This window comes from Anabas testudineus, chromosome 13 (genome assembly GCF_900324465.2).
Source record: "Anabas testudineus chromosome 13, fAnaTes1.2, whole genome shotgun sequence".
Classification (NCBI taxonomy): Eukaryota; Metazoa; Chordata; class Actinopteri; order Anabantiformes; family Anabantidae; genus Anabas; species Anabas testudineus.
Window position 1 is genome coordinate 3,743,610 of NC_046622.1, and position 26,213 is coordinate 3,769,822.

At 40.5% G+C, this 26,213-nt stretch overlaps 1 protein-coding gene across 13 annotated transcripts in view; it reads right to left on the reverse strand.

Moving 5' to 3' along the window:
- ryr1b (ryanodine receptor 1b (skeletal)) overlaps nt 1–26,213 on the reverse strand; it is a 58,627-nt gene that overhangs the window by 29,153 nt on the left and 3,261 nt on the right. For all 13 annotated transcript variants that reach the window (XM_026364515.1, XM_026364475.1, XM_026364464.1 and 10 more), the window contains 38 exons: nt 14,939–15,061; nt 14,759–14,860; nt 12,085–12,159; nt 11,879–11,957; nt 11,565–11,677; nt 11,357–11,456; nt 11,057–11,153; nt 10,870–10,944; nt 10,587–10,743; nt 10,311–10,475; nt 10,030–10,151; nt 9,720–9,906; nt 9,369–9,504; nt 9,178–9,273; nt 8,926–9,044; nt 8,606–8,739; nt 8,238–8,479; nt 7,954–8,146; nt 7,292–7,508; nt 7,083–7,187; nt 6,756–6,859; nt 6,572–6,655; nt 6,323–6,482; nt 5,952–6,099; nt 5,620–5,825; nt 5,327–5,501; nt 4,981–5,189; nt 4,540–4,886; nt 4,133–4,268; nt 3,758–3,918; nt 2,996–3,158; nt 2,804–2,890; nt 2,414–2,640; nt 1,739–2,183; nt 1,093–1,656; nt 802–1,002; nt 346–457; nt 87–230 (listed from right to left, as the gene is read on the reverse strand). In XM_026364515.1, coding sequence (XP_026220300.1) covers nt 87–230; nt 346–457; nt 802–1,002; nt 1,093–1,656; nt 1,739–2,183; nt 2,414–2,640; nt 2,804–2,890; nt 2,996–3,158; nt 3,758–3,918; nt 4,133–4,268; nt 4,540–4,886; nt 4,981–5,189; nt 5,327–5,501; nt 5,620–5,825; nt 5,952–6,099; nt 6,323–6,482; nt 6,572–6,655; nt 6,756–6,859; nt 7,083–7,187; nt 7,292–7,508; nt 7,954–8,146; nt 8,238–8,479; nt 8,606–8,739; nt 8,926–9,044; nt 9,178–9,273; nt 9,369–9,504; nt 9,720–9,906; nt 10,030–10,151; nt 10,311–10,475; nt 10,587–10,743; nt 10,870–10,944; nt 11,057–11,153; nt 11,357–11,456; nt 11,565–11,677; nt 11,879–11,957; nt 12,085–12,159; nt 14,759–14,860; nt 14,939–15,061 — 6,310 coding nt within the window. The remainder of the gene's footprint in view (nt 1–86; nt 231–345; nt 458–801; nt 1,003–1,092; nt 1,657–1,738; nt 2,184–2,413; nt 2,641–2,803; nt 2,891–2,995; nt 3,159–3,757; nt 3,919–4,132; nt 4,269–4,539; nt 4,887–4,980; nt 5,190–5,326; nt 5,502–5,619; nt 5,826–5,951; nt 6,100–6,322; nt 6,483–6,571; nt 6,656–6,755; nt 6,860–7,082; nt 7,188–7,291; nt 7,509–7,953; nt 8,147–8,237; nt 8,480–8,605; nt 8,740–8,925; nt 9,045–9,177; nt 9,274–9,368; nt 9,505–9,719; nt 9,907–10,029; nt 10,152–10,310; nt 10,476–10,586; nt 10,744–10,869; nt 10,945–11,056; nt 11,154–11,356; nt 11,457–11,564; nt 11,678–11,878; nt 11,958–12,084; nt 12,160–14,758; nt 14,861–14,938; nt 15,062–26,213) is intronic.

A 26,213-nucleotide genomic window follows, 5' to 3' on the forward strand; every position in this document is an offset into this window, starting at 1 on the left:
TATATTACTCTTACTCGTGTAGCCTGGTTCTAATTTGCCAATCTGTCCTCCAGATATTTAACAGGTAATCTGGTTGATGATCTTACTGGGCTTTGTCTCCTCTTCAACCTCTGGCTTTTCCTCTTCATTCTTCTTACGCAAGTTCTTGATCTTATCCACCAGACTGAGGAGTCTGCCCCTGAGTGAGGTGTCCACCTCCTGCTCTTCTTCCTCATGCTCAATATGTATACCTATGTGCAAAATGGGAAGAGGGCCTCAAAAACCAGAATATAATTTTAAAAACCATAAAGAGCCAGTCACACCTTTAGAGTAAAACATAAACTGAATTTTTTAAGAACTTCGTACCACAGTGAAGCAACAGGTCATTGTGGAACTCTGCTAGGGTTTCCCGCACCTCCTCAGGCACTGGACAGTCGTCATCATCTTGACCATGCTTAAAGTGGGTCAGCAAAAGAACCTTGAAGAGGAGCACAATAAGACAACCCCATCAGAATATTTTGTTTATTTTCCTCCCTCTGATTTTATATGATTAATTTTCATAAACCCCCTGGGGTTTCTTATGTTGTTTTTTGCAGTTACTTTGTTAACTCTGTTCTCCATAACAGATAATGTAACATCAAAACAAATATTCATAACCTAACCTACAGGTGGAACAACCTAATTTCTGTGTCATTTCTCATTTACACACAAATTTAGGTGGGAACATATAAATCACAGAGGGAAAATTACCTCAATCTAACTCAAAACCACCATAACCCACATCTGGGTCTGAAGACTGTTTATGGTTAAAATAATGAGTACCTGGTCTTGTGGTGGTGAACGGAACTCGCGAGTCTTGCGTGCAGTCTCAGCTGCTGTCATGGTGAAGGCCCTCATTAACAGGTTGTAGCGAACTCGCTGGTTGTTCTGAACCCCTTGGACAAAGTTGTCTGAATAGGCCACGATGCCTTCCACTCTGTGTCGCAGCTCACAGTCGCAGAAGTACTGCAGGAGTGTGCACATCTGAGGGCAAAGACAATATGTGAAATTTATGAATCCTGTGTTTTAAATCATCAATTCTATAGACAGATAGTGTTTAAATATCAGCCTAACCTGCAGTTTTACAGACTCTGGCAGCTTCATCTGGAGTAGTCCTTCCTCCAAACCCTCCTCCTCGTCCTTTGCTTCTGCCTCAACTGCTGCTGCCTCCTTCTCCTCTTCTGCTTTCTCTCCATCCACTTTTCCTCCTTTATCCTCTCCCTCCTCCTTCTCCCCCGCTTCTCCTTCCTCCTTAGGTTCAGCCTCTTCCTCTGCTTTCACCAGATCTTTCACCTCCTCTTCTTCCTCCTCTCCGACCCCTTCATCCTCAAGCTCTGCTGCCTCTTCTTCATCCTCTTCCTTTGCCTCTTCACTTTCTCCTTCAGGAGTTCCACTCTCCTCAGCTTTCTCTCCCTCTTCTTCTTGTTCTTCCTTGCCACTGAAAACATTGGGATCGATCATTTTGAGGATGTGCATGGTGTCTTCATCATTGAAGATGCCCATGATGAGCAGTGTACTGATGAGCTTTAGGATTGGGACAAAATGGAATTCCACACTGCCTCCTACGGGATCCCTCATGGCCTGGCTACCATCCAGCACAGCCTCTGTTAACATACTGATCGCCCTGGTCTTCAGCTCCTGTGTGGAAAAGACAAAAGTGAGGCAACTGTTATCCAATGTTATTATATTTTTGCACTAATACCTGTCTCTTGGTTCATACCTGTAGAGGGAAGATGGGACTAAGGGTGAACAGATCAGGGTCTGTGCCAACAAAGTTAATGGATGAGAAATGCAGCTTGGGTCGTAAGCAGGTGGTGAGGCCAACGCCAGGGAGAGAATGGGCCTTCTTTGCATCGGGGTAGAGCTTAATACTGAGAGTCTCTTCAGTCATGGGGACAATAAACTCTCTATTGGTGCCCAGACGTGCCCGTTTGGCAGACTCCAAGTGGATGCTGATGAGTAGGTCATAGAAGCCACTGCGCAGAGGTCCAGGTAGGTAGGTGTTCTCAATGGCATAGAAAAGCTGGGATTCATCCACGTGGCTGCATAGGGCATGAGCAACTCGGTTGTTGCCAAGTGCACACACAGCACAGTAGAGCATGAGGGTATGGTAGTGGAACTTCATCAGATCCTGGCGTTCTGACAGCTCTAGGATATCAATACACCTGAGAAAAAAACAGACCTAAAGGTCAATCAAAGGTTAGCACTGAAGAGACAAATATCAAAATTAGAATATGTTGTAATGTAATTTTATAACAACTTTCTCCCCACAATTTGACAGGAGACTGTAATTACAATTGATTCCAGTGATAAATTGTATTTTAATGTTTTAAATCTGCTTGAAATACATTTCTATTGGAACTGTAGATGGTCGGCTGGAGCTACTGTCTCTGACCTGTTCTCCTCTGGGATATGCAGGGCCATCATAATGAGAGGTTCAGTACACTCCACCATCCAGCCCAGACGCTCATTCACTTTGCCCACCTCTGGGTTGAGGAAGTGATTGGGCATACGGCTCCAGATAACTGGTGTCAGCATCTGGACTTCCAGTCTGGGAGGACATTGTGGGACTGGATTCTTACGCTCGCTGTGGAACATGGCTGCCGAGATGGGCATGATGTTCTGATACAACATAGACAAAGGAGGGGAGGTTTATGTAATCACAGAAAGAAAAGTAGATAATTACATTTAAAAGGAGAAAAGAAATAGATGACAACAAGACAACTAGGAAAGCATTTTTTTCGGGAATCACTTTGGGGATCGCTGAGCAAAAGTAGTTTCTGACCTTGAGTTTGCCCAGCTCCAGCTGCACCAAGTTCTGATTGGTTGGCTGAACGAAGACAGCAGGGAACAGTTTGGTGTTGGGCTCCACCTGAAACAAAATCCCTCTGGTTTTAAAGCTCCACTGTAACATCCAGAGTATTGAAAAAGATAAATATACACATGAAATCCATAATGTGTGATTTCCTTTCCTTACCTGGTAGAAGGTGTTAATCTCTTTTCCATTGGCTGTAAAGGTCATGAGACCTGTTGCCAGATCAACCAGGCAGCCAACCACCATGTCCTCCTGGCTGAAGCGTGTCTGTTGAGTGCTGACCAGGTCCCCTCCCCACACCATGTAACAGTTGCTGTGCTTCATACTGCAGCAAACAGCAAACACACTGCTATGTTCACACTTGTCTCAACTAAACTTGTTTTTTTAACATGGCAGCTGAAACACTAAAGAAGTTGATCCAAGTGTAATGGAAAATAACAAACAACAGCGAAAATCCACAAACTCTTACTTAGTTAAATTCTTTTTTTTCTATCCTGGATGTAGTTTTGAAATACTGTTACTGTGTTTAAATCGCTATTGAACCTTTTAGGTAAATAAATCTGGGTGATATCAGCAAACCGGTGTATATTTTTTGCATTCAATAGAAACATAAATGGGTAAAAAAAGTGGACCAAGTATTGAAAATTGGGAGGTGTTGCAAGGAGTAATGCATCCTTTCCTCTTGAGGTATAATTAGCTTACCCAGCATTAAATATATAAGTGAGAACAATATATCTTTGTTAGTTACCTCTGCTGTTTGTCCTTACTCCTACCAGCAGGTGATTAAAACAGGTAGCCTAAATCATATTATTTATGTCTTAAACCAAAATAAAAGAACTAACAAAAACATCAAAATAAAATGCTAAAACACAACTTGTAATGCTCTGGTATATAAAATATAACATACAAATGGGAAAGACTAACCTGTTGTATATGTTGCCTTTATCATCACCCACAGTAACAGTGACATTGCGTACTTTGGAGAGGTCAAAGGTTGGATCATACTGGTGGTAGTCAGGAGTGACCCAGCCAATCCACACCCCAGAGGGCTCCTGTCCAGCAAAGATCCTCACAGAATAGTAATACTAAAAACAGAAAAAATAAGAAGGAAGGAAATAAGAAGCAACAAGAAAAAACATCTGAGCAAAACACCTAAAAGGAGCAATAGTGGATTAAATATAGACTAAATATGACACGGCTGACTCATACCAGCCTGGGCCATGGATTGTTCCTAAACTAGCGACACATGCATTAAATCTAGCATTAGTAGAAAACAAAGTTTAATAATGTTGAGCTTACAGTGGTGGTATTTTGGATTATCTCTGGATCATCTCTGTCATCGGGGACCACATCTTCCACCAAACGTGGCACTGTTGGAGGGGCCGGAGGAGGAGCAAGAGGCGTCATGGCAGCCTTTTTAGCCTTAGAGAAAAATCTAGTGTGTACAGAAGATAACATACTGTAAATACAGTACAGACCATAGGCTAAGGTTGTACAAACCAACTTTGCTCAGTGCTGTTATATACCGATGAAGTACACTGAATCTACATAATTTAACTTCAGTGAACTACATGTGTCAAAAACATTTTTTTAAAAAGTAAACTAAGGATAAAAGAGGTAAAGTCTAGACTAGGGGTCTAGTTGTTGAAAGATGGACCACTCACGTAACGTAAATTACTGCATATTTAACACTCTGCCACACTTACCCTTTTTTCTTTCCCTTTTCTGACATAGTGTCTTTCTCATTTTCCATTGAGACCTCTTTGGGTACAGATGGTTCCTTCTTCTCTTCCTCCTGCTCTTTGCGGCTAGCAGACTTTTTCAGAACTTCAAACTCTGAGTCCGGTTCCACTACTACCACTTCTTCCTCGGGGATGGTGAGAGCACGGGTGAGAGGGGTGGTGCCTGCTGGGACCTTGAAGGTCTCGTGAAACTGGACTGGCATGCTCAGTCTGAGAAACATCATATCAGTATTGGCATTCTGTGAGCCAAAGGTCTTATGAGTCAGCTTCAGACAGGGGGCACTGTCGACAGTCCCATCCACACGAGAGACCTGGAAAAGAATACTTATATATTTATACAACTTCACACTTATTGACTGCACTTCTGTAAGTTCTAACTTTGATAACAATTACAAGAGTAGTTACCTCAATATGATTGTGATCAGTAGGTACAGGCACGAACTGGGGTAAACTTTTACTAAACCACATGGTAATGTCTCTCTTCATATTGATGGCAAAAGGTTCAAATCCTTCCTGCAGGCCACAGATGGCAAAGTAACGCAGGCTGCTGACATTCTGACCAAGATTAAGCCTTCCAACCTGGGACAGGCCCAGGGCACACACTGGGATAAAACCTGATGGGTAAAGCCACATTACAGTAATTTGTAAAAATCTTTTTAAATTGTTTTAATGTAGTTTTGATAAAAAAATTAAACAATTTATGCCAAAAAATGTTTTTTGTCAAGGGATGTGTCTGACTTTTTATTCTTACCTTCTCCAATTTCAATGTCTTTGAAAGCCATCTCTGAGCCAGAGTCACTGATCAACATTTCTCCGTTGAGTGTAAACATGATGTTCATCTCAGTCAAGTCAATCATACAACCAACCACATCGCCGGACTGCCACTGGCGACCGAATGGTTCATTGCCAATATGCCATCTTTGGGCCTGGAAAGGGTTGCATCAATAGATTATCTTAAAACATAGACCTCTTCCAAGACAATTATTTGATTTTACCAAACTTAAATTATATTTATTTAACTGAGGTGAACCTAAAGTGACTGACCTTATTGCCATTGAAGACATAGGCCAGTTCATCTGCTCCCAGTTCAGTGTCAGAGCGGACATTGGGACGTGCCCAGCCCACTCTCATCTCCCCCGTGGTCACTGCCTCAAACTCAAAGTACCATTTCCCTTGGGTGATAGCATACGACTTCTCTGCTCTGAAGATTCGTACCTTGTCCCCACGGGTGTTCTCAAGGCCATGGCCAGCTGCAGGAAAAAGATCAAATAGAAGATAAAGGAGGATGTAGAAATTGGAGATTCTGTGAGTGAGGATAAATAATAGATAAACTGTATGACATTCAACACATTTTAGCATGAGGTAGACTGACTTACTGCTCTCCTGGTCAGGAGGCTCAATGTTGTAGCCATAGCCAATGAGAGTGCGGACAGCGTTATTAACACTGTCTCGGTTTGTTTTCTTAGTTCTCTCGTCTAGCAGGTTGTAAGGTACCAGACGAGGGTTTCGCTTAATTAAGATGTCCTGAGAAGTGTAACAGAATACAAAAGGTGTGACAACTTGTACAGTTTATTTGTTACAAGAAATCAACTTGACTTAGCCTCTGATGGATTATACATGTATTAATAGACATGGACAAGACAGATACTTTATTAAATTAGAAATTATAATAAATTAATTAAACTCTCCAAACTTTTCCAAAAAATTAAAAACCAAGTATTGGAAAAGGTGGATAGAAAGTGGTTACCTGCACAATACTGTAGGTCCATCCTTGCCGTACTCTGTCCCTCGCCCAAACATTATGACCATTTTCTGCCAGTTTTTCCACAAGCTGGTTCTGGTTTGGCGTTAGTTTGACATGGCTGAGATCAAGAGGGGCAGGCTTGTATCCATTGCTCATCACATAGCTAGAGAAGAGGCCAAAGACCATGTTTAGATTGAGATATATAATGTAAAAAGTAAGTTTACAGAGTCAGAATTATATTTGTCGCCATACGTCTTGGGCAGCTTGATCTTCTTGAGATTCTCCTCTGCCTTCTCGTCACCCATACCAACATGGCAACCCAGTGCCAGGAGAGTTCTAATAGATACAAAGGCACAGGCATCACCAAAGGTGTCTAACAACATAAGAATCCTCCACTCATTTCACAGCCTCTACATATTTACGATTGCTAACTCACTTGAGAGTCTCGCCAGACATCTGCAGGTTGTAGTTCCTCTCTGGTTCGGGAAGACTCTGGAAGTCCACCAGACAAGGATGAAGTTTCTTGTTGTCATCCCTGAACTGTGAAGGAAGGTAACACTGCATTACTAACTAGCAAAACAAATAAATGTATGTTTAACAACAGGGTTGAGTTTACATTGTGTGTTAATTAGTTCTTATTCGTATACTTCTAATTCCTCTTAATAATTCCAGTCAGATATATACTATATATGTTGAAATATTTTTCTGACATTAGTGTTTCTTTGGTACAGTATTGCTGTAGCATTGCTGACTCTATACTCACAGTCCCATAGGTCCAGCCCTGCTCAATACGAGTCACAGCCCAGAGCTCGTGAATGTTCTCTGCCAGCTTCTCTCGGATACGCTCCAAGTGGGGTGGTAACACAATCTATACAGGGAGGTTCGCAAACAAAAAGAAATTTACATGCAGTACAGTAACACATGCTTTTATGACATGATGATGAAGACTGATTTTAGGTTTTAGTTTTGTACCTGAACAGTGTCCACGGGGCAGGGAGTGAAGGAGGTGTGAGTGAGGGACATGGTGGGGCCCAGCAGATTGCGGACACCATTGAAGTCATGCTTGTACTCCTTAATGGGTTCAATACGCATCCGCTCTCTTGGTAGAAGAGCCTCATAGCATGGGGCATAGCCAGGTGGGGGCATAAACTTGAAGTCTCCATGACGTCCACCAAGGAGGAACCGAGCCCTGAGGTAAGAGAAACAGAGTCAGCCTTTATCTATGTTTAGGTCTTTATATACTACTAATATCCTTTATAGAAACAGTGCTTTGATCTTTATAAGCCTCATAAAGAAAATACTGATTTCATTTCTGTGTTTCCCTCCCTGCCTTCATCATTAAGCTCAGCATAAATCTCAATCTCAGCAATGTGAAGGATCATTACACACAGCAGCGGTCAAATCTCTTATGGAATAAAAGACTGTGAGAGATAACTGAGGGATAAAGGACTAATTAAAACTTGTGTGATTAAATCTTAATTGAGTGATTACTTGATTTTCTTCACCATTCTGTATTACAACCTTCTCAGAATATATTAAATTAGTCTATGCCTACATCATTGCACTATTACATTACTTAATACAACTAGTGTACAACTAGTGTTGTACTACAAGTAATTTTATTTTGCACTTACTTGACTCCAGCAGAGAAACTGATGACAGGGAAGAAAAGACCATCCACATTGAAGTTCTCAAACATGCCCTGAACTGGGTGGCCATTAATTCGGAAGGAGATACTGGGCACGCTCAGATCCAGACAACAACTGACGACATCATCAGCAGCCAGGGTGTGGGCACTGGGTGAAGCCACCTGGCGGGGCACTGTACCTGAACAACAGAGCAGAATGAGAAGTCATGAAACAAAACATATATCATCAGGGTAAAAACCTCTGCAAAAAAGTGATGGGAATGATCGTACCTGACCACAGATAGAGTCCATCAAAACCATAAGAGTAGAGGTCATCTCCCACACCATTGCCTCCCCAGCCTTCTCCTCCTCCAGGGTAGGGGCTATAGCCCTCAGTCATGGCCCAGCCCACACGCAGGTGGGAAGCCTGTGCCGTCACAAAGGGTTCCACATAATCCACCATCATCTCATAGTACCACTTCTTATACTGCGTGGACCCCTCACATGTACCCAGGAAGATGTTGGGCCTTACGCTGAGAATAGAAAAGAGAAGAAATCAAGTTTTAAAATTAAACAGAGGAGCCAATGACTGAAGTTTTATACCAAGTAACACATCTACAGCCTTTTTTATTATACAGCACCTTAAAAAGTTTCAGTACCTGGTGACATAGTTTACAATGTTAGTCTGCAACAGGAGGTCACGACCCGGAAACAGGTTTTCAGTGATGAGGTTCTGGTTGGACCTCACAGCCACACCATTACACACACAAAGAGAGCGCAAAACATCCAGAACCTAAAGGCAGGCGGGACAGACATTTCTATCATCTTTATGAGTCTTAAATGTGGCAGAATATTCCAAATCATCACCTGCAAGTGTCTGATAAAGTAGAAAAATCTGCCAGCTGGAGCCAATTCATTTGCTGCTGGCTAATTCTACTGTACTTTCCTGACCTGGTCCTGGCAATGAAAAGAGACAAACCTTGTGGTTCCGTCCATGCTTGTCCAGGAGAGAGATGATGGATTTAATGTGGTTCTCCTGGATGATGTTCAAAACCTCAGGGCTTTCAATTAGCACACAGTAGAGCACCTCAAGAATACCTCAAAGTTTAGAGAGAAGGGATATAACAAATCCTAAGCATTTATTTAGTTAAACACTGCCAGTAAAAATCTAATTTTCCTTATATTAGATATTTTTGAAATATTTTAGATATGATTGAGGCACATCTGATACCAGAGGAGGCCTCCAGACGGTCCAGCTTGCTGACCAGCCAGTCCAGGTTGTCACAGAACAATGCACAATTGGAACGGTTCCCCCTGATTAGAGAAGCTGTCCAGAGGCACAAAGAGAAAAATGATATCATCTAATCAGATAGACAGTATTTTATTTGTATTTTGTTTTTAGGCTTAGAATGATTCTTTTACCTAGCAGCTCATAAAGGAGATTGACAATCTCCTTCCAGGACTCTGCAGCTTCTTCTCCAGCAAATTCAGAAAAGTGGGCAGCTGTGTTGTAGACATTCAGGCGGTCGATGCACTCCAGCACAATGGTGATCATTCCCTGCACACAGAAACACAAAGACCAGAAAGGACACAAATCATTGTTGTGCTTTTAGTATTAATGACAGTATCCTGTATTAGTGTTGTAAAGGCTGAGTTAAGAGTTGAGGATAAGCGTGAGAAATAAAATGAGTGTATTTGTGATTTCCTAGCTAATTTGGCTATGGGAACAGAGTAGAAATCAATAGGTATGGAGAGTCTGAGGCTGTGGATTACCTCTTCTTGGAAGAGGTTCTGCCGGTTCCGGAGGGAGCGGAGCTTCGTCTGTTTTTCCTCGTGCTCCAGTTCCTCTTCGGGTGGACGAAAGTAGAAGATGAGATCCTGAAGAGAGAGAATGACCCCTTCCAAAGGAAGCGACACCGTCCCTGGTGACTTGTTCTTTCCACTCAGAGAGTCCAATCCCCTGGAAGAAAAAATATATATACAGTCAAAATATGGTCACATTAAAATGTATTGAAGATGCCACTTTTTATGAAGATGTCTGCATACTGTCACAGAACTCATCTCAAAAACTGTGTTTACGTACTTGATGAACTGCCTGAAGAGGCCTGTAGTGCTGTAAATCATACGTGCAGCCTGAGACTCCTCGGTCTGGGAGCGGGACACAGTTAAGGCATCATCCATATGACCCTCCTGGTGCAGAATGACCTGGAGACACATACAACATAAGTAATTATCTTCTATGAGGCCTCTTTGGAAGTATGCATGTGATTATTGCAATAAGACTGTAGACAAAATCAACCCTAACTCCAGTGTGGGAGGTTTTGTTGATATATTATGACATCATAATTTGGTCCCATTTGATACCTTTCTCTTCATCATTCCCAAACGAGCAGCTTTGGCATCTAGGGCAGCATATGTGAGCCACAGGCCTGTGGACACATGTTGGACGAAGCACATGGACTCTCCATACTTGATCTCAGGAATGCCCATTCCTTCAACATCACGCTTCTGAGCCACTTCCACCTTCTCCTGCTCGGAGGAACCAAGGGGAAAGAAGGGGTGGGAGAAAATTATAGCGTGGTCAGTGGTAGACAACTATAGGACAGGACAGAAATAAAAAGTGAAGCTATTAATTCTGACCTTTGAAACACGGAAGCAGAAAGCAGATAATTTGGTATTGGCCCGCTCTGGGTCAACTACCAACAGGCCCTTTTCCTCATCTAGACACAGGTACCGGCCTGTGGTGATGTGGCGAATACGAAAGGACTGCCCCCACTTCATGTGGCTTCCACTCCAGCTACAGATAAAAATAAGAAAAAACACATGATTAAAAAGCCAACATTTTAATTATGGCCATTTGATGACAATTATTATCCAGTGTTTGGCATTATACATATATATAATGCCTAAAGGGGACAATCACCTGATTCTGAGAGGCTCCAACCTCCACAGGGATCGAGCTTGACTGCACACAGCCCCGCCTTCATAGTGAGCCATCCTGTAGCAGAACAACCATCAGTAAAGATATTGTGCAACCATGTGGTTTCAGAATAACAAGAATAACAAGTTATTCTGATGCTCTGCATTGCTCCGCTTACACTTTATCCTACCTGCGTTTTTCTTCTCCTTCCTCTGGTGTAGAGATGGCCAGACACTCGTCCATGTGTCCGTGGAACAGCCTGAGTACGTGACCTCCTGTCAAATACCCTAAAAGGAGGAATATACACCACAGTGAGTGCGTATACTGAGGAGATTTCGTTTCGCCATATGTACAGCATGTGTTAAGTGTAGACCTCATTCCTGATAGTGCTCATTATAACCCCAAAATCATCATATCTTTGTGATACTACATGTGTATATTTGAAAGATACCCATGGCAGCATAGCTTAACATATAAAGCAGGTTTGTACCCTCAGCTAATTCACATCCTGAACTAATCGGGTTCATGTTCCACAGGGTCTGCATGAAGGAGGCATCCACCATCAGATCTCCACTGGCGTAGGACAGGTGCTGAAGACAAGAAAAGGAGGAGAAATAATTGAGTTTATCAGAGATTACCCAGGTCTTAATGTTCCACTGTGCAATATGAAAGTGTATGTGGGAGGTGAGGAGTCTTACTAGGTATCTCTCAGAGGACACGCTGACAAGGATGAGGTCATCACCCACCCTGACCTTTTCACCTTCTGACCTTTGCTTAGAGGCTGGATGAATTGTCCACCAACATGCCTCACCTGCAGCAAGAACAAGATCCAACAACTACCTCAGTGCTCCAATGGAGATCAACACTAGCAAATTATAAGTTTAATCAAAATATCTTAAAGGAAAAGAACAATCTGGTAAGAAGCTTTGTAAAAATTCAAAAAACAAGATCTAACAATGGTACTAAATGAGTACTAGTTTTCATTTAAATGTAGGTTTAGAGAAGGTTTTACCAGTGGAATCTTCTTGTAAGCCCACATCAAAGGCCAGCTTGTCCGTGAGTGACCGAGATGTGGTCAAACAGCTCAAGTACTGGGGAGAAAGTTAGTTTGACTCAAGACATGACCATAACTTTGTCAGAATGCAGGTAAATTTTGTTTTTAAATCACAGTGACCATATACATTGTACTGTATTTACACACTATTTACACTGTCTTACCATGCCAGAGTGGTGGTGTCTCAGAAGGATTGCATGACCGTAAAGTAGGGTACGATGACCTCCACCTTGGGATGACTGAAGGGGAACAAGACAGAGATTAAATTTAACCAACCAACTTAACATGACATGAATATAAACATAAAATAGACTTTGATCAGGCAGACAGGAAATCTTAATACCCTTTGCTGACATTACCCCTTAGCCAAAACTGTATTTTATAGCTTTATAGTGTACATATATTGTATAACACTTGTTCATGCTTGTAGAAGAAAATAAAATGAACTGTCTTGGAGATCCTGCTGAAACTAGTATGATACTGTGCTATGAATCATTAGAGAAACCTGACTGGTGTGACACGATGCAAAACAAACTTCAGTCACGACATTCAACTGTCCTACCTTTTCTCAACATCCAGCAAGGATGCAACAAGAAAACACAGTTACTGTGGCAGTTCTAGATAGATTACAAAAGATTACAATACAACCATTCAGCTGCACCACAAACACTAAGCCTTTATGTAGGGTTAAGTACCCATAAGCTTCAGGGATGATTCAGGGGCAGGTATGTCAAGTGGTGCAGTAGCACTGTGCCATCAGCCCTGGTCTACATTAGCACTAGGCTCAGTTGGGACAGGTGGTGGTGTGTGTGTAAGTTTTCCTTCGTGTGTGCATTTGAGTTAGGCTTGTCCAGAGGTCTGGAGGGGGGTGTCCAGTTTCCCCATCCATCCCTGACAGAGGTGGGAGGGACCTTCCACTTGCCTGCATGCCATGCTATTCTAATCCTCCAGCTCACCATGAGAAAAGCTTGGTTCACCCACATCTTCCAACTCCAGTTAGGCAAACAACCTACACAAACTAGCCATGAAAATGCAGCTAATATAAGGCTATGAATAGATTTTCTCCTAAAGCAGCTTAAATTGCATTAACCTCAGCCTGACAAGATTGAAGTCAGATGTCTTTTTAAAAAGCTGAAATAGATGATTGTGTGGTTTTCTGTCCTAGTCTGGTCTAAATCTAGTTTACTGCAAAATAATGTTCTGACAACATATCTATTATCAAGATTACTGGGACAAAATGCTTTACTCAAATGTTGTTGTGTTGTTGAGTGGTATACAGAGAGGGGCGTACATGTAACATAATAAATGCAAAAGTGTCATCGTTGAATGTTAACGTATATATATGCACTGGAAAATAAGTCTTATTAAAATTCTATACTGTGTCTAGTGTGCATTTTCATATCTTCATAATAAGTCAAGTTAGATGAGGGTTGTCTGACTCAGTTGCAGCAGCAGCACAAATCATGTTCCATAAGAAAAAGAGGAATCATCATCATCAGAGACAAACAAACAATAATGTGTATAAACAAAGGAATAACACCAAGCAAGGCAGGGTAATATTTATGATAAAGGCATAATGGGAGATGTGCTGGTGATATTTCTGCATGGAATGCAAATGAACGATGCATTGTGATGCCTTGCTATTTTAGCCTGGTTAAATCAATAACAGATACAATTTTTAGAAAAAAGAAAATAAATGCATAAAATACATCAAACAACGTGTAAATCTAATTAATCAAAGGTTTCAATAAATGTTCTAACACTTAATCTTATCTTTAAAGGTTTTTAGTAGATGCAAAACAGCTCAGCAATAAAAAAACTGGACTTGTTTACTAGAACCCAATTAGTTTCTAAGATTAAAAACAGGTGTACAGAGCAGTCACCACCTCAGGGTCAGAGCTAAACGAATGTGAATTGAGACGTTAATGACAGAGCACTATTTTATTCAACAGGAGTGGGCAACAGGACAGGAACGAGGACAGTTGCCAGGTTGGTTGGAACACACGTTACAGGAAATAAGACATGTTAACAGACATACCCATTGGTCCAAATCGACTGCCTGCTTGGCAGAGAGCAAGAAGGGAAGGGAGGGGAGGCGGTGTCAGATAGCAAATTAAAAAAATTCTAATAAAAAAAAAAAGGATAAATCCTTATATAGACTCAAGGTTCATGATGCACATCATGCGGTATGGTGAACCTCAAAGCAAAAATTTGTAAACAAGCCAAAAAGCCCCTAATATCAAGCCCATATAACTGATCATTAGAAAATCCATTTGTAATGAAAATAACACAGCTGAAGACATGTAGCTTTTCATGAAAAACATGGTAGCTCCTAAACTTTTGACAGGTACTGTATGTCTTCAAATAAAACGGTCTTAGATCTTATTAGACAGCCTCTTAATCAGTGGGATTAGTTTTACAGGAGTGCAAAACTACCAATGTCACAATGAGAACAGGACCTCTGACATGCAGCTGTTGTTGTCAGGAAATAGCTCCAAAGAAGATTTGTGTTGAATGTTATTTCAGCATGTCTTTATTACTACACAGGATAAAATAAGTGAAAAGTATGTTTCCTAAATATTTCCAAAAATGTTGTAGTGTTCCCCTCAATAAAAGGTATAGAGGAATACTGAAGTAAAAGAATATAGTATGACTAAGCAGGTTTGTCAGCATATCAGATTGTATATCTCCAATCTACACAAGCAATCCATTTAAAGTAGAATAACATCCTTCTAAGGATTATCTAGATCTGTCACATCTGTCATTTTAAAAAACACTAACCCTGAGTCCCCTTTTCATATCTTCCTTTTATGACTAGTTTCTGTTTTTGACTCCTACCTCTGTCATCTCCACCGTGTTGGCCAGCATTTCCTGCAGAGCGCGGACCGACAGGGACTGCTCCAGAATGAAGGTGCATATGGCCAGGTCCGGGGGCACATTCTGCAAACAGTCTTTAAAAAGTTAGTAAAAGGCTTCAGTCAGTACAGGACAAAGAAAAGCGAAGAACTAACATCCTACCTGAGCATTGGATGTGGTTTCCAGGAAGCAGAGACGGTTTCCGAAGCCCTCGCAGGAAAGACATAGCTTTATCTGCTGCTCCTTGAGGACGGAGGCAGTGCACTGCAGAACGACCTGGTCATCCTGCACCCAGTACATAAAAAACAATCATTTAGTGTGTGCAACATTGATTTATACATATACATATATTTAGGCTTATAACAACACACTTATTTCCCTGGAGCATTTTTTTCTGCTGGTTGTCTCTGCTCTGTGTGTTTAAAGCACTCAATAAAACTGAATGAACTTTAATTAATATTTTACTCACCAATAAAGGACTAAATGACAAGAACAGGGCAAAACATGCCTGCAGCACATTTTTAAAAAGTTGATCGCTGCACAATGTGTGGTGACAAAAACGTGTTTATGTGCAAATGGAACACTTAAAAAACAATATCATACTACAAATCACCTGTACTGCTACTGATGATTCCATAATGTAAGTATGTCTGTGATTATCTGGAATCTGAGTCATGGCAAATGGACTTCTTTAACCCTTAATTGAAACGTTTTTCTTTTCACATTTCATATGAAAGAAGTCCAGATGTCATGACAGAACATTCAGGTAACATATAAACATTAGCAAACTCTTTCTTCTTTAATTATATAATCTATAAAACTGGAAACTATGGTTTGTAAAAGGTGAAGCAGTAATTAATACACAATTTAATAAGAAGCACAAACTAGTGAAACAACTGATATAGTGTTTTTAATGGCCACTAGTGAGGTGAGTCACAATAGGTACACATCAACTCTATTCCACAAGCAGAATCAGGGCCTGGACCCTCCAGAGACTGGTGTAAATACAGCGATAAACACCCCCTCCCCTGTGAAACACACACCAGACACTAAACATTCTCAGCTGTTCCTTCTTCTCCGTCATTATGCAAGTGGATCCATCCCTTAACCTGACTAATTTTCCTTGCTACAGTTCTAGATGGATCCCTGACTTTTCATCCCTCCCAAATAACAACATATAAATCATTCTGTCTCCTCAAATCTTCACCAGCTCAACATTTATCTTGCACTAGTAATGCTGCACCACTGTTGGGTCATGACTTACAGAAGGCTTTAGATTCTAGGCTGGTACTTTAAAGCAAAGCAGAGGGCAGCACTGGAGCTTGTATGCCTCGGTTTATGGCTCACAGCAGGAAAATGGAAATTGATGCAGATCTGTGACCTCATAACATCTACCCCTCTCTTATACCCACAGGCATCTAGTGTTTCTTTGGCTGAAGACTGTTCCCTCTTCCTTTGGCTGGGCTATCATCTATCTCTCCTCAGCCTAGAAATGTCTCCTCTGTCCTGCCCTTGTGTTTCCTGTTTTGCACAAAAAGTGGAGCAATCCACCCTTTCTCATTCACTGCAGACATGACATGATCTTACCAGCACCGACTACAGAGTACAACTGTTGAGACAAGACGTTCATGCAGCAAAGTTGTAAGGTCACGGTAAAAGCTCCACTGGCCACGTTTAGACTGCTTTCCCCATTAAGGAGACAGGGCTGAGTTAGTGAGTGCCTAAAAGCAAACTGAAGTAGTTGAGTGACTCAATGTTCTGAAACAAGCTGTGGCAAACGTAGACGATATATATATATATATATATATATATATATATATATATATATATATATATATATATATATATATATATATATATATATATATGCATCAGCGCTATACAGAAGTACTATCCAGTGTTTTCTATCTATTTCTACATCTACAAGTCTCACATGGCTGACTCTGTTAAAGTTTCTCTACCACTACAGACAAGATAAAAAAGGCAGATGAGCCCTAAGATGACAGTGGGATCTCAAAGACTCAGGCACCTAACATGCAAATATATATACAGATATCCTATCCCATTTTGTACAGCATTGCAAATAATAATTTAAACCAGGCAAGGCTGATAGGAGGCACGATACAACCTTAAGAACTGCCTGGTTACCTGTCAAGCTCTCTGCTGGATCGGATAAACACATAAGCTTCAGTCAACATTCACCAGTGCTTTGCTGATGAATCCCGTAAGTGTCATCACACTTAGTTAAGTGTGACTTAATAGGACTCTGTCAAGTGCAACAGCAAATACACAACTTTGTCTATTCAAAAGTCGTACTGCAGTGAGTCACTTCTAATCTGACCATGTGTGAAACGAACTGAGAGACCACACCCACCCTTAGGTTTAACTCACCCTTTTATTAATAGAGGCAGCTTCCAGGATTTGAAGGCTGTGCACCTGACGATTTATTGTAAGCCAAGTTCAACTCCTGATTATTTGTTAATCTTGCATGACTGTATCTGATGGAGCCAGGACAAGTGGAAGGTACTGATAGCCAGGATGTGCTGGTTATCACCCACCTGACCCACTGAACACAGGCCTGGACTGCGGGCAAAGACATTAAACACATTTAACACTTTATCAGTATGCTGCGTGTAGGGTTACAGCCAAACCATGTTTGGGCCTGGCAGCTGAAGCATCTGGGCTATGTTTATGTTACATTGAGACAATTGGATGTAAATTGACTGACAGTTATACAAACAAACACACACTTGTGTGAGCAAATAGAGGTGTGTAATGCAGCAGAGATTTACAGTCAGAGCTATAGATAGTACTTGAAAGCAGACACCTTTGTGTTTTCTCTAGGGCCGCCTGATGGTGAACATGCAAACAGAGGATATAGCCAGGGTTCCCCAGACAAGTAGGCTTAGTGCCCACTCGGCATAAGAAGCAAATAAGCAAACAGATGCAAAATAGTGAGAGATATCAGCCTGACATTAAACTGTAGCTGGGGCTTTTTTAATTCATTGGACAATGTTGCAATATGCACAAATGTCATTTCCTGGCTTGACATTCAGTTGCACGTGGGTACAATAATCAAACTTTACATTTTATATTTATTGTGACAAACAACAAGTAAATATGTAATGAACTGGTTTCAGTTTTTATGACAAATTGCTTAATAATTTCAGTAAATTCTGTAATAAAAAGCCCTTTTCTGTGCCACTGAAAATGTGGCTAGTACTAAAAATACTCAATGAAATGAATAATACGCCCATTCTGTCTCTATATCTGCAGACATCTGCCTGATTCTTCATCAAAGTGCTGATGCAGGCCACCTCAGGACATTGATTGCATTTCTGCAGACATAAAAAGCGTGAGGGACAGCACACTGCACAGGATGTGGGTGGAGGAGAGGAAAGGTTCAATGAGGCAGAGGGAAGAATGGTGATGGGGTTTCCCTTTGAAAAGAAAAAGATCATAGAAGTGCAAATTATCAGCGTCCTCAGTCACAAATTACGGTTTGAAGGCCCCTGTGGTACTCTCACTCTTTGAAACAATGTACTTTTGCTCAATGTTCTCCAGTCATTTCTAAAATCAATAAAATCTCCAAAACAACTTTCTCTTTCTCCCTGATCCTTATTGCAGGTCTTTGCAAACATCTTTCATTTATTATTCTTAGAGAAGGCATTTTTCTGAATCAATGTCTGTAAACTGACAAATGACACTGTAGATTGACACTTATGAGCCTGTGCTACATAAGAATATAAAAAGAATCGTCTTAGGTGAACTTAAAAGAGGGTGACTGAAAGTTTAGGTTACATACTGTAGAGTATGATTCCGGGATCCCTAATGGCTGGACATAGTGTGATATCTCAGAACTTGATATGATGCATAAAAAAATATACAAATATAAATACAGTGGCAAGATAAAGTATGTGAACCTTTAAGAATTGCATAAATTTGTCATAAAATGTGATCTGATCTTTATCTAAGTCAAGAGTATTAACAGATATGATGTGTCAAAATAATAATACAAAAGAATTCTGATCTATCATGTCTTTATTAAGAACAACCATAAAAACCTCATTGTGATAGTGGAAAAAGTATGTGAACTCTTGGAATTAATAACTGCTTGACGCCACCCCCTTAGCAGCAATAACCTCATCCAAGCGCTTCCTGTGGCTGTGGATCATATTGTTTGGACTTTTCCAGGTTTATGTAAATCAACAATTCTTGATCGTAGGTCTTCTGACAGCTCCTTTCGGCGAGGTATGGCTCACATAAGTTATTCTTCTTGTGCAGAGCAAACTCAAAAAGTTAGAGTGTTTTTTCTCAGTCAAAGTAGCTCTAGTCCACAACTCCAAACAAATTTACTTGACTTATGCTAACACCTGACTCCAATTAGCTTTTTCACATACTTTTTCCACTAGCACAATAAGGGTTTTATGATTGTTCTCAATAAAGACATAAAGATGTTATTACTTTAGGCACATTATATTTGTTAATACTCTGGACTTAGATGAAGTTCAGATTACATTTTAGGACAAATTAATGCAAAAAAAATAATTAAATTCACATACTTTTTCTTACCACTCTACATGTGTGTATAGTGATACATGATTTTTAACTAACATGGACAACAAGTTCAGTTTAAAAATGTCATCTGTTTGGCTTCACAATACAACAGTCTTAATTAAATCCTACTCAAATACCTTGCAAATAAATATTTTAAAATATTTTTTAAAACTGTTTAGTGGAAAGAGTTAATTAAATGTATTTTGTTCTTGCAGGTCTTCTGCAGGTTGCACATTTTATAGCTGAAACATTAGATCAAATCCTCTGCAAAAAATAAATACATAAAAAAACTATGTATTCTTCAAATAAATATAAGATTAAACAGACTATATTCTTGTGTAAATAAGAATCTGCAAAATGAGAAAATGTGTGATGTTGCTGTGATATTGCACAAGTCATTTCAGTCTAGGTTCATCTGTGCGTGTGCTCTGAGTTTTCTGTGTGTCTAATGTGGTGTTGGATGACTGGGTTTTAAAGATAAGTTATGAAATACCAAAGTTCTAGGTGGATAAAGACAGAAGAATTATTGTGCCGCACTGAACTGTTGCCAGTAAATCTTTCAACTACACACAGAAGTGAACAGTGTCACGAATATTTAGAGCTTTGTCTTTTCACATTCTGCTTTCCTCATTCTTCATATTGATGACTCACTCTCATTTCTATGTTCGCTGTTAGCACACATTTTCTCTCTGTACTCTTTTTATTTCATTGCCGTGCTTTTTCCTCTCCCATCTTCCATTACCTCTGCCTCTCTGCTCTGGACTTTTCCCCTTCACTCATCTCCTATTTTAGGTGGCTGCACCTGTCACTATCACATTCCCTCCTTCTGCTGACCAGCAGATACTTAGAGGTCTCACTTGGAGAAGGAACCAGTCTCTCTTGCTCACATGTAAGGCACTGAGCAAAGGAAAACTAATTTCTACTTCTAATGAGCAAAAGATATAAAAAAAATAATAAAAAACTACACCCAACTTTGATATTTCATATTATAATTTCCTAATTAAATGGCTGTTGTTATATTCCCTGCCTTTTAATCTTTTATCAGTGAGGTTGGTGTTAATGTGTATACAGGTGGATTTGCTCAGATATTTCAAATAGACCAAAAACAACAGAGTAAATATTAAAGCACACTGATACAGTGTGCAGTTGTTTCTCATGTTTCTATTCAAAAAGCCAATGTAAAATTAACCAATCAGTGCCCAAAAAGCAGTTATATTTGAGTTACTAAAGTAGGACTGTAAGAAAGATATCTACCAAACAGCATGAATGTGTTCCAATATTTACGATTTTCACTCACACAACTAAGGTGCCAGGTGCTCTCATGCAGTGTTAATTCACCAATTAAATTCAAAGTTATATTTAAGTTAACTTCCAGTGACACGAAGTGTTTTGACAGCCCATACAAACTGCTGTTTCCCTGCGACTCAGTTAAACTGCTACAAACTTCCAGACATCAAACATTAAACAGACTCTGTCCTTTGAAAGACGATAAGTCAGGCAGACAGCAGCAATTCAAAGGAAAACACTGTTTTATATAAATTATTTTAGCTGGTCTGTATCCAAAATCCATTTTTCTAAAAAACAATATTTGCCTTAAGAGTAAGCAAAGCAGTTTCCCAGGCGGCACACGTGAATACAACAAATGTTATAAAGGAGTGAAGAAGCAAAGGAGAGATTCACAGTCTGAATTAAAATACAATCAAATAGACTGAGACTGAATATGAAATATACATACATACACTGGTCAAAAACAAGGAACACCTCCAGACTCGAACTATCCACCAACTTCACATCAACATAAAACTACTGAACTGCTGTTGAAGTTCACAAAGCACAACAATGTAATATTCTCATATTTCTCCAGTCGGATTTGGCAGCATAAAATGTCTCAAACAAAATGACTATAAAAACCAAATGACTATGATCCAAAACAGTGTAACAGTATCTTGCTCTGTTCCTGCCTGGTACCTGCCTGGCTGTGGTTTTTCTCTCCCTCCTCCACTGGACTCCACTGCCATGGCTCCACTCACTTCACTCCCCACTCTCTCAGGCCTTAATTACAAATCAGTTTCACCTGTGTGCCCCCTTCCTATATAAACTCTCCTCAGTCCTCTGCTAGTTGCCAGATTGTCATGCCATGCCTCGCTACCAGCCTCGCTACCAGCCTCGCTACCCGGCTCGCTACCCGGCTCGCTACCAGCCTCGCTACCAGCCTCGCTACCCGGCTCGCTACCCGCCTCGCTACCAGCCTCGCTACTCTGTTCAGTTTGTGCAGTGATTCTTTGTTGTTTTTGTACCCCTGGTTTTTCGTTGTTACTTTTCTTGTTTGTCACTTTGCACTCCACTGTTTTAGGCTGTTTTGTCGTCACTTTGTTTTCGTGTTTTTTCAGTTTTTACCTCTTAATAAATCTGGTTTCCGTTCACCCCTGCCTTGTGCCTCTAATTTGTGACAGATCACAGCATGAAATCAGAGACTCTGGTTCTTTTGAGAGATATATCTTTACTGTAAATTTCTATAACATCGTGATTCTTCTAACTAGTATTGAATTTGTATGTGTGCACTTATTTGATTATTGTGGAAATTAATTGTATAGCCTACCCTACTGTGCATACTATATGTGTTCTCAGGTCTCTCTTGCAAAATAGAGCTTGACTGAAAAAAGAGCTTCCACATTTTCCCATTTGACAAACTCTTTTGGCAACGGTTTTGGCATCTGGGAACAAATCACTGTCAGTAACACATGAAGAAATAAACACAGTGCATCTGGACCTGTTTAGCTGGGCCTGCTGTAGCAGCTTGTAAAGTTGTTTAAAGAGACACTGGTAGTTCTGTGTATTTATAGCATTTACTATTTATTTAAATCATATCAAGGCTACTCTACCTCACTATCAACCATTTTCAGAAATGTTATTGTCGTCTTGCCCCTGTTCTACGTGGCCTGGTGAGTTGGGAGTGCTCATTGTGTTTGACCCAACCACTAAATTAATAAAAGTTGAAATACATGTATATAATACATGCATAAAAGATGCCTGAATCCTTGCAGTAGTAGGGTTATAGAGCTAATGAAAACACTCAGAGACAAGCTCACAGATGTTTGCCCAACAGCTGTCACTTTGCAGCACTTTGCTTCTCCAGGATCCCTCTCTCAATCTCTGTTTCTGTCTCGTGCCTGACAGAGCAGACCAGACCACCTGTTTATTGTGTTAACTGCTGTAACCGAAGCACTCAGACTAACAGGTGCTGTCTATATACGTACTGTGTGTGTGTGTGTGTCTGTGTGTTGTCGTTAACCTGCTGTTGATGTGTTCATCTCCTGGTCTAAGCACTTCTAAAGCCCTGCTTCACTCACATCCTCCCCACCTCTCTTGCTCCCATCCATCATCCCAGAATTTGCTGCTACAGTAGCTGCAGCATTGATGTCCACAGCACATGTAAAGGCATGTTTATAAAATATAAACAGAGGGGGAAGAAAAAAAACAACTATGATGAAAAATAGGGAGAGATTCTGTGTCATACGGCAGTACAATAATACAATAAAGGGCAGTACAATAAAAACAGTGGATCAGTGACACCTTTATCCTAATTTCTAGTTTTGTTTTCTAGTACCGTTCAGTTAAGCCGGGTCATGGTCAGACTGCAGAATGTTTCTAGTCACAGAGCTTAACAAATGTATACATTGAAGATAAATTTAAAACCAACCTAGTTATCAGAGCCCAACCCTAAAAAGTACCACTTGAACGCATCAATGTTTAAGTATAAACAAACCAGAAACAATTGTTGTGCTATTGCCAGCTCTCTCTCCCTGCAGTAGCTGTCTGTACTGTATCTCTGCTGCTAAGAAATAAAGGAACGGTGGCAAAAAGCATTCACTGGAAGCATCATATTTTAAAACAAACTGTGAAAAATGTCACTTTTCTAGAATTTGTGCCTGAGCAGGTGGCAGCAAAGTTCTTGTAGCTTCTGAAAATGTTCTTGAAGCTCTTAAATCTTTAAATTATACTCAGGCTGATAAGTTTTAAATTGTTCTTAGCAGGTTAGAAGACATCCAGCTTGCAAATAACCACCAGTGACATTGAAAATAGCAGCTAAAGTCACTATGGATTCTCAGACTCTCTAGGCCACAAATGTGACAACAATAAACAAGATTTGTGTTCACTCAACACAGACACAGATGCAGCTGCATCTACATGAACACACATGTCTCCCAAAAGATGCTTGCAAGTAGGACTCTGACTCCTCTGGTTTTCCCTCCACAGTGTGTGCACTTAATGGTGGCACAGTATAAAAAGAAACTGCTGTTATACACTGGAACTTGAACTCCCCTTCAAACTCGCCTATGTTATTTAAACCTCAGCTGTGGCATTGTGAAATGATGGCACACTGTTTAACATCACCATCAGAGACACTCTGGGTTGAACTTTAGTTTTACAAAGTGTGTGTGTGTGTGTGTGTGTGTGTGTGTGTGTGTGTGTGTGTGTTGCTAAAGGCTTCTTCTAAACAGAGTAGGAAAGGCTGCTGGCTGTTGTAAGCAAATATGGGGGCTGAAGTGCTTGCAGGCTGTTTTTCAAGGAGGAGGATGAGTACTAGATACCTGCAGTTCAACAGAGGGCATCAACTTTATTTTAGTAGCAAGAGAGAATTTTAGTAACTTGCTGCTATACAGCGGGTGTCACGAACAGGTCCCACTAGTGAGTGCGTAGCCTGTACAACTATTCAAGCACCTCTGCAATCACTCAGTGTTGTATGAGTCACAGGTCTGGGCTATAGTAGAATAACATATAAATAAATAACCTAAAATAAAACCCAGAATAGAATTGAGTGGCACTGCTGAATAATGTGTGTGTGTGCATGTGTGTGTGTCTGTGTGTGTGTGCCTTTTGTGATGTTAAAATACTCACTGGAGCTGAGGAAACATCTTCCTGTTTTCCCCATCTGTCACCCTGATCAAGATTCAGTTCTTAAACAGTCTACAGTTACGTCCTCTACATTTCTTCTTTTTCTATCGAACAAAGCCTCCATGGGAAAAAATATTAAATGTGGTAACACTCACACCACCAAACTCACATCCCCCACAGCCTTTCTTTTTACTTGGATTATTCCCAGCAGGAATAAACACAAGACAAGTAACAGAGACGAGGATAAAAATGAAAATTGCTCTCATTTCTGGAAGAACACCTACAGGCTCACAAGGTAGAAGGGCAGACCAAATAATGTACTGTAGTGGTGGTGCACTGCTTATGATGGACATAAGGGACTTAAAACTAGGGAAAACTACAGTTGAACAAAAAATATTGCTAAATTTATTAAGCTCAGAATTTACTCTTACACACCTGTAGGCTAGTTATGGCACTAGATTTGCACAAATGAGTTTAAAAATAAATGCATGATAGAAGGAATATAAATGTTAGTTAACCTAGACGTGATGAAAACGACACTTATTTTAACTTTAAAACCTACTTTTATTCATACAGTTTTCAAATATTTAATTACATTATAATAAGGTGATGTGATTGGCGACAGAGGAAAGATTTTCAAGGAAGCTGCTGAACAGTGAGCCTTGGCACTCAGACTGTAATCCTCCACGACAGGTTATGCAACTATAAAAATATTATATCAGGTAAATATATGACTACAGTCTGCTGCCCCAGCTGGTGCAGGTGAGGTAAGAACTGTTCTGTGCTTCAATGCCACTTTCCTCACACCTCCCATATCCAATATAACCCAGGGAAAACCCCAGCAGAGAGAAACAGCTGACTCACACAATGCCTCCCATCATTGGCCTCTAATTAAAAGAGTGATAACACAGACCATTTGGTGAATGCTTTAATCCAAAGAGCCTTACAGGTCCACAAGCACTTACATTTTTAGCCTTGTATCCCCCTGTAGGGACTGAACCGCTGACCCAGACAGTGTGTCAAAGATAAACCCATTGAAGTACACAACACATTCATAATTCACATAGAGCTGTATTGTTTGCCTTTTGAAGTGTTTGATCCTATCTGTGCCTCTTGAACTAAAGGACAAACCCAGTGATGGCATTCAAAGTGTTTTGTCTTGGAGTGAGTTTCATGACTCGCTTGTTTGTTTGTGAAATCCAGTTTATAGCTGTGTGGTAGAAGTAACAGCTGTGCTGCTCCGTAGTGCCGTCTTGTGGTTATTATGAGCTGACTCTGCATTCTTTAGAGGAATCCTGTCCATGAATGTGAATGTGTGTGTGTGTGTGTGTGTGTTTGTGTGCCACTGTTTGGGCTCTTTTGTACTTTTAACTATTACTTCACAGCCAACCAGAATCAAATGTCAGTATTAGATAAACATAACAGCAGCATTAGTGATAAAACAGAGCTCTTACTGTGTAGATTCTGTTACTGCTCCTCTCACGAGACAAACTTGTGGATGTCTTGTTGAATATTTGTCAGAAAATTAGAATAACTTCTGTTTTCTCAACATTTTTGTCCTTTTATGCCCAAAAGACAGTAGGTTTCAGTAGGTTTTAGTAGGTTTTAGGTTTAGGTGCATGCAAACTGCACCAAATGGATTTGTATTTTTCTGAGACACTACATGTTTTGTTTTGGAAACACGTGTCAGCAACTCAGCTGTTTTAGCTCCTTTTCCAAGATCCTCCCCCTTTGAGTTTGAGATTGTGAAGTGATGTTCTCTAAACTGTTGGATTCTCCAAGGATGACATGCAGCCTTTGGCCAGCTGTCCCTTGCAGGCTCCTGGTAGCTTGTTGCTTTGCTTCCTCACCCCACACTGACAGGCTCTACTTTCCTCAGATATAAATAGATAACGATGCTAACAGATGCACCAGCCCCTGTCTATCTATCTGTGCTCACACACACATATGCACACGTCCAGTCTTACCCACCTATTCTTAAGCT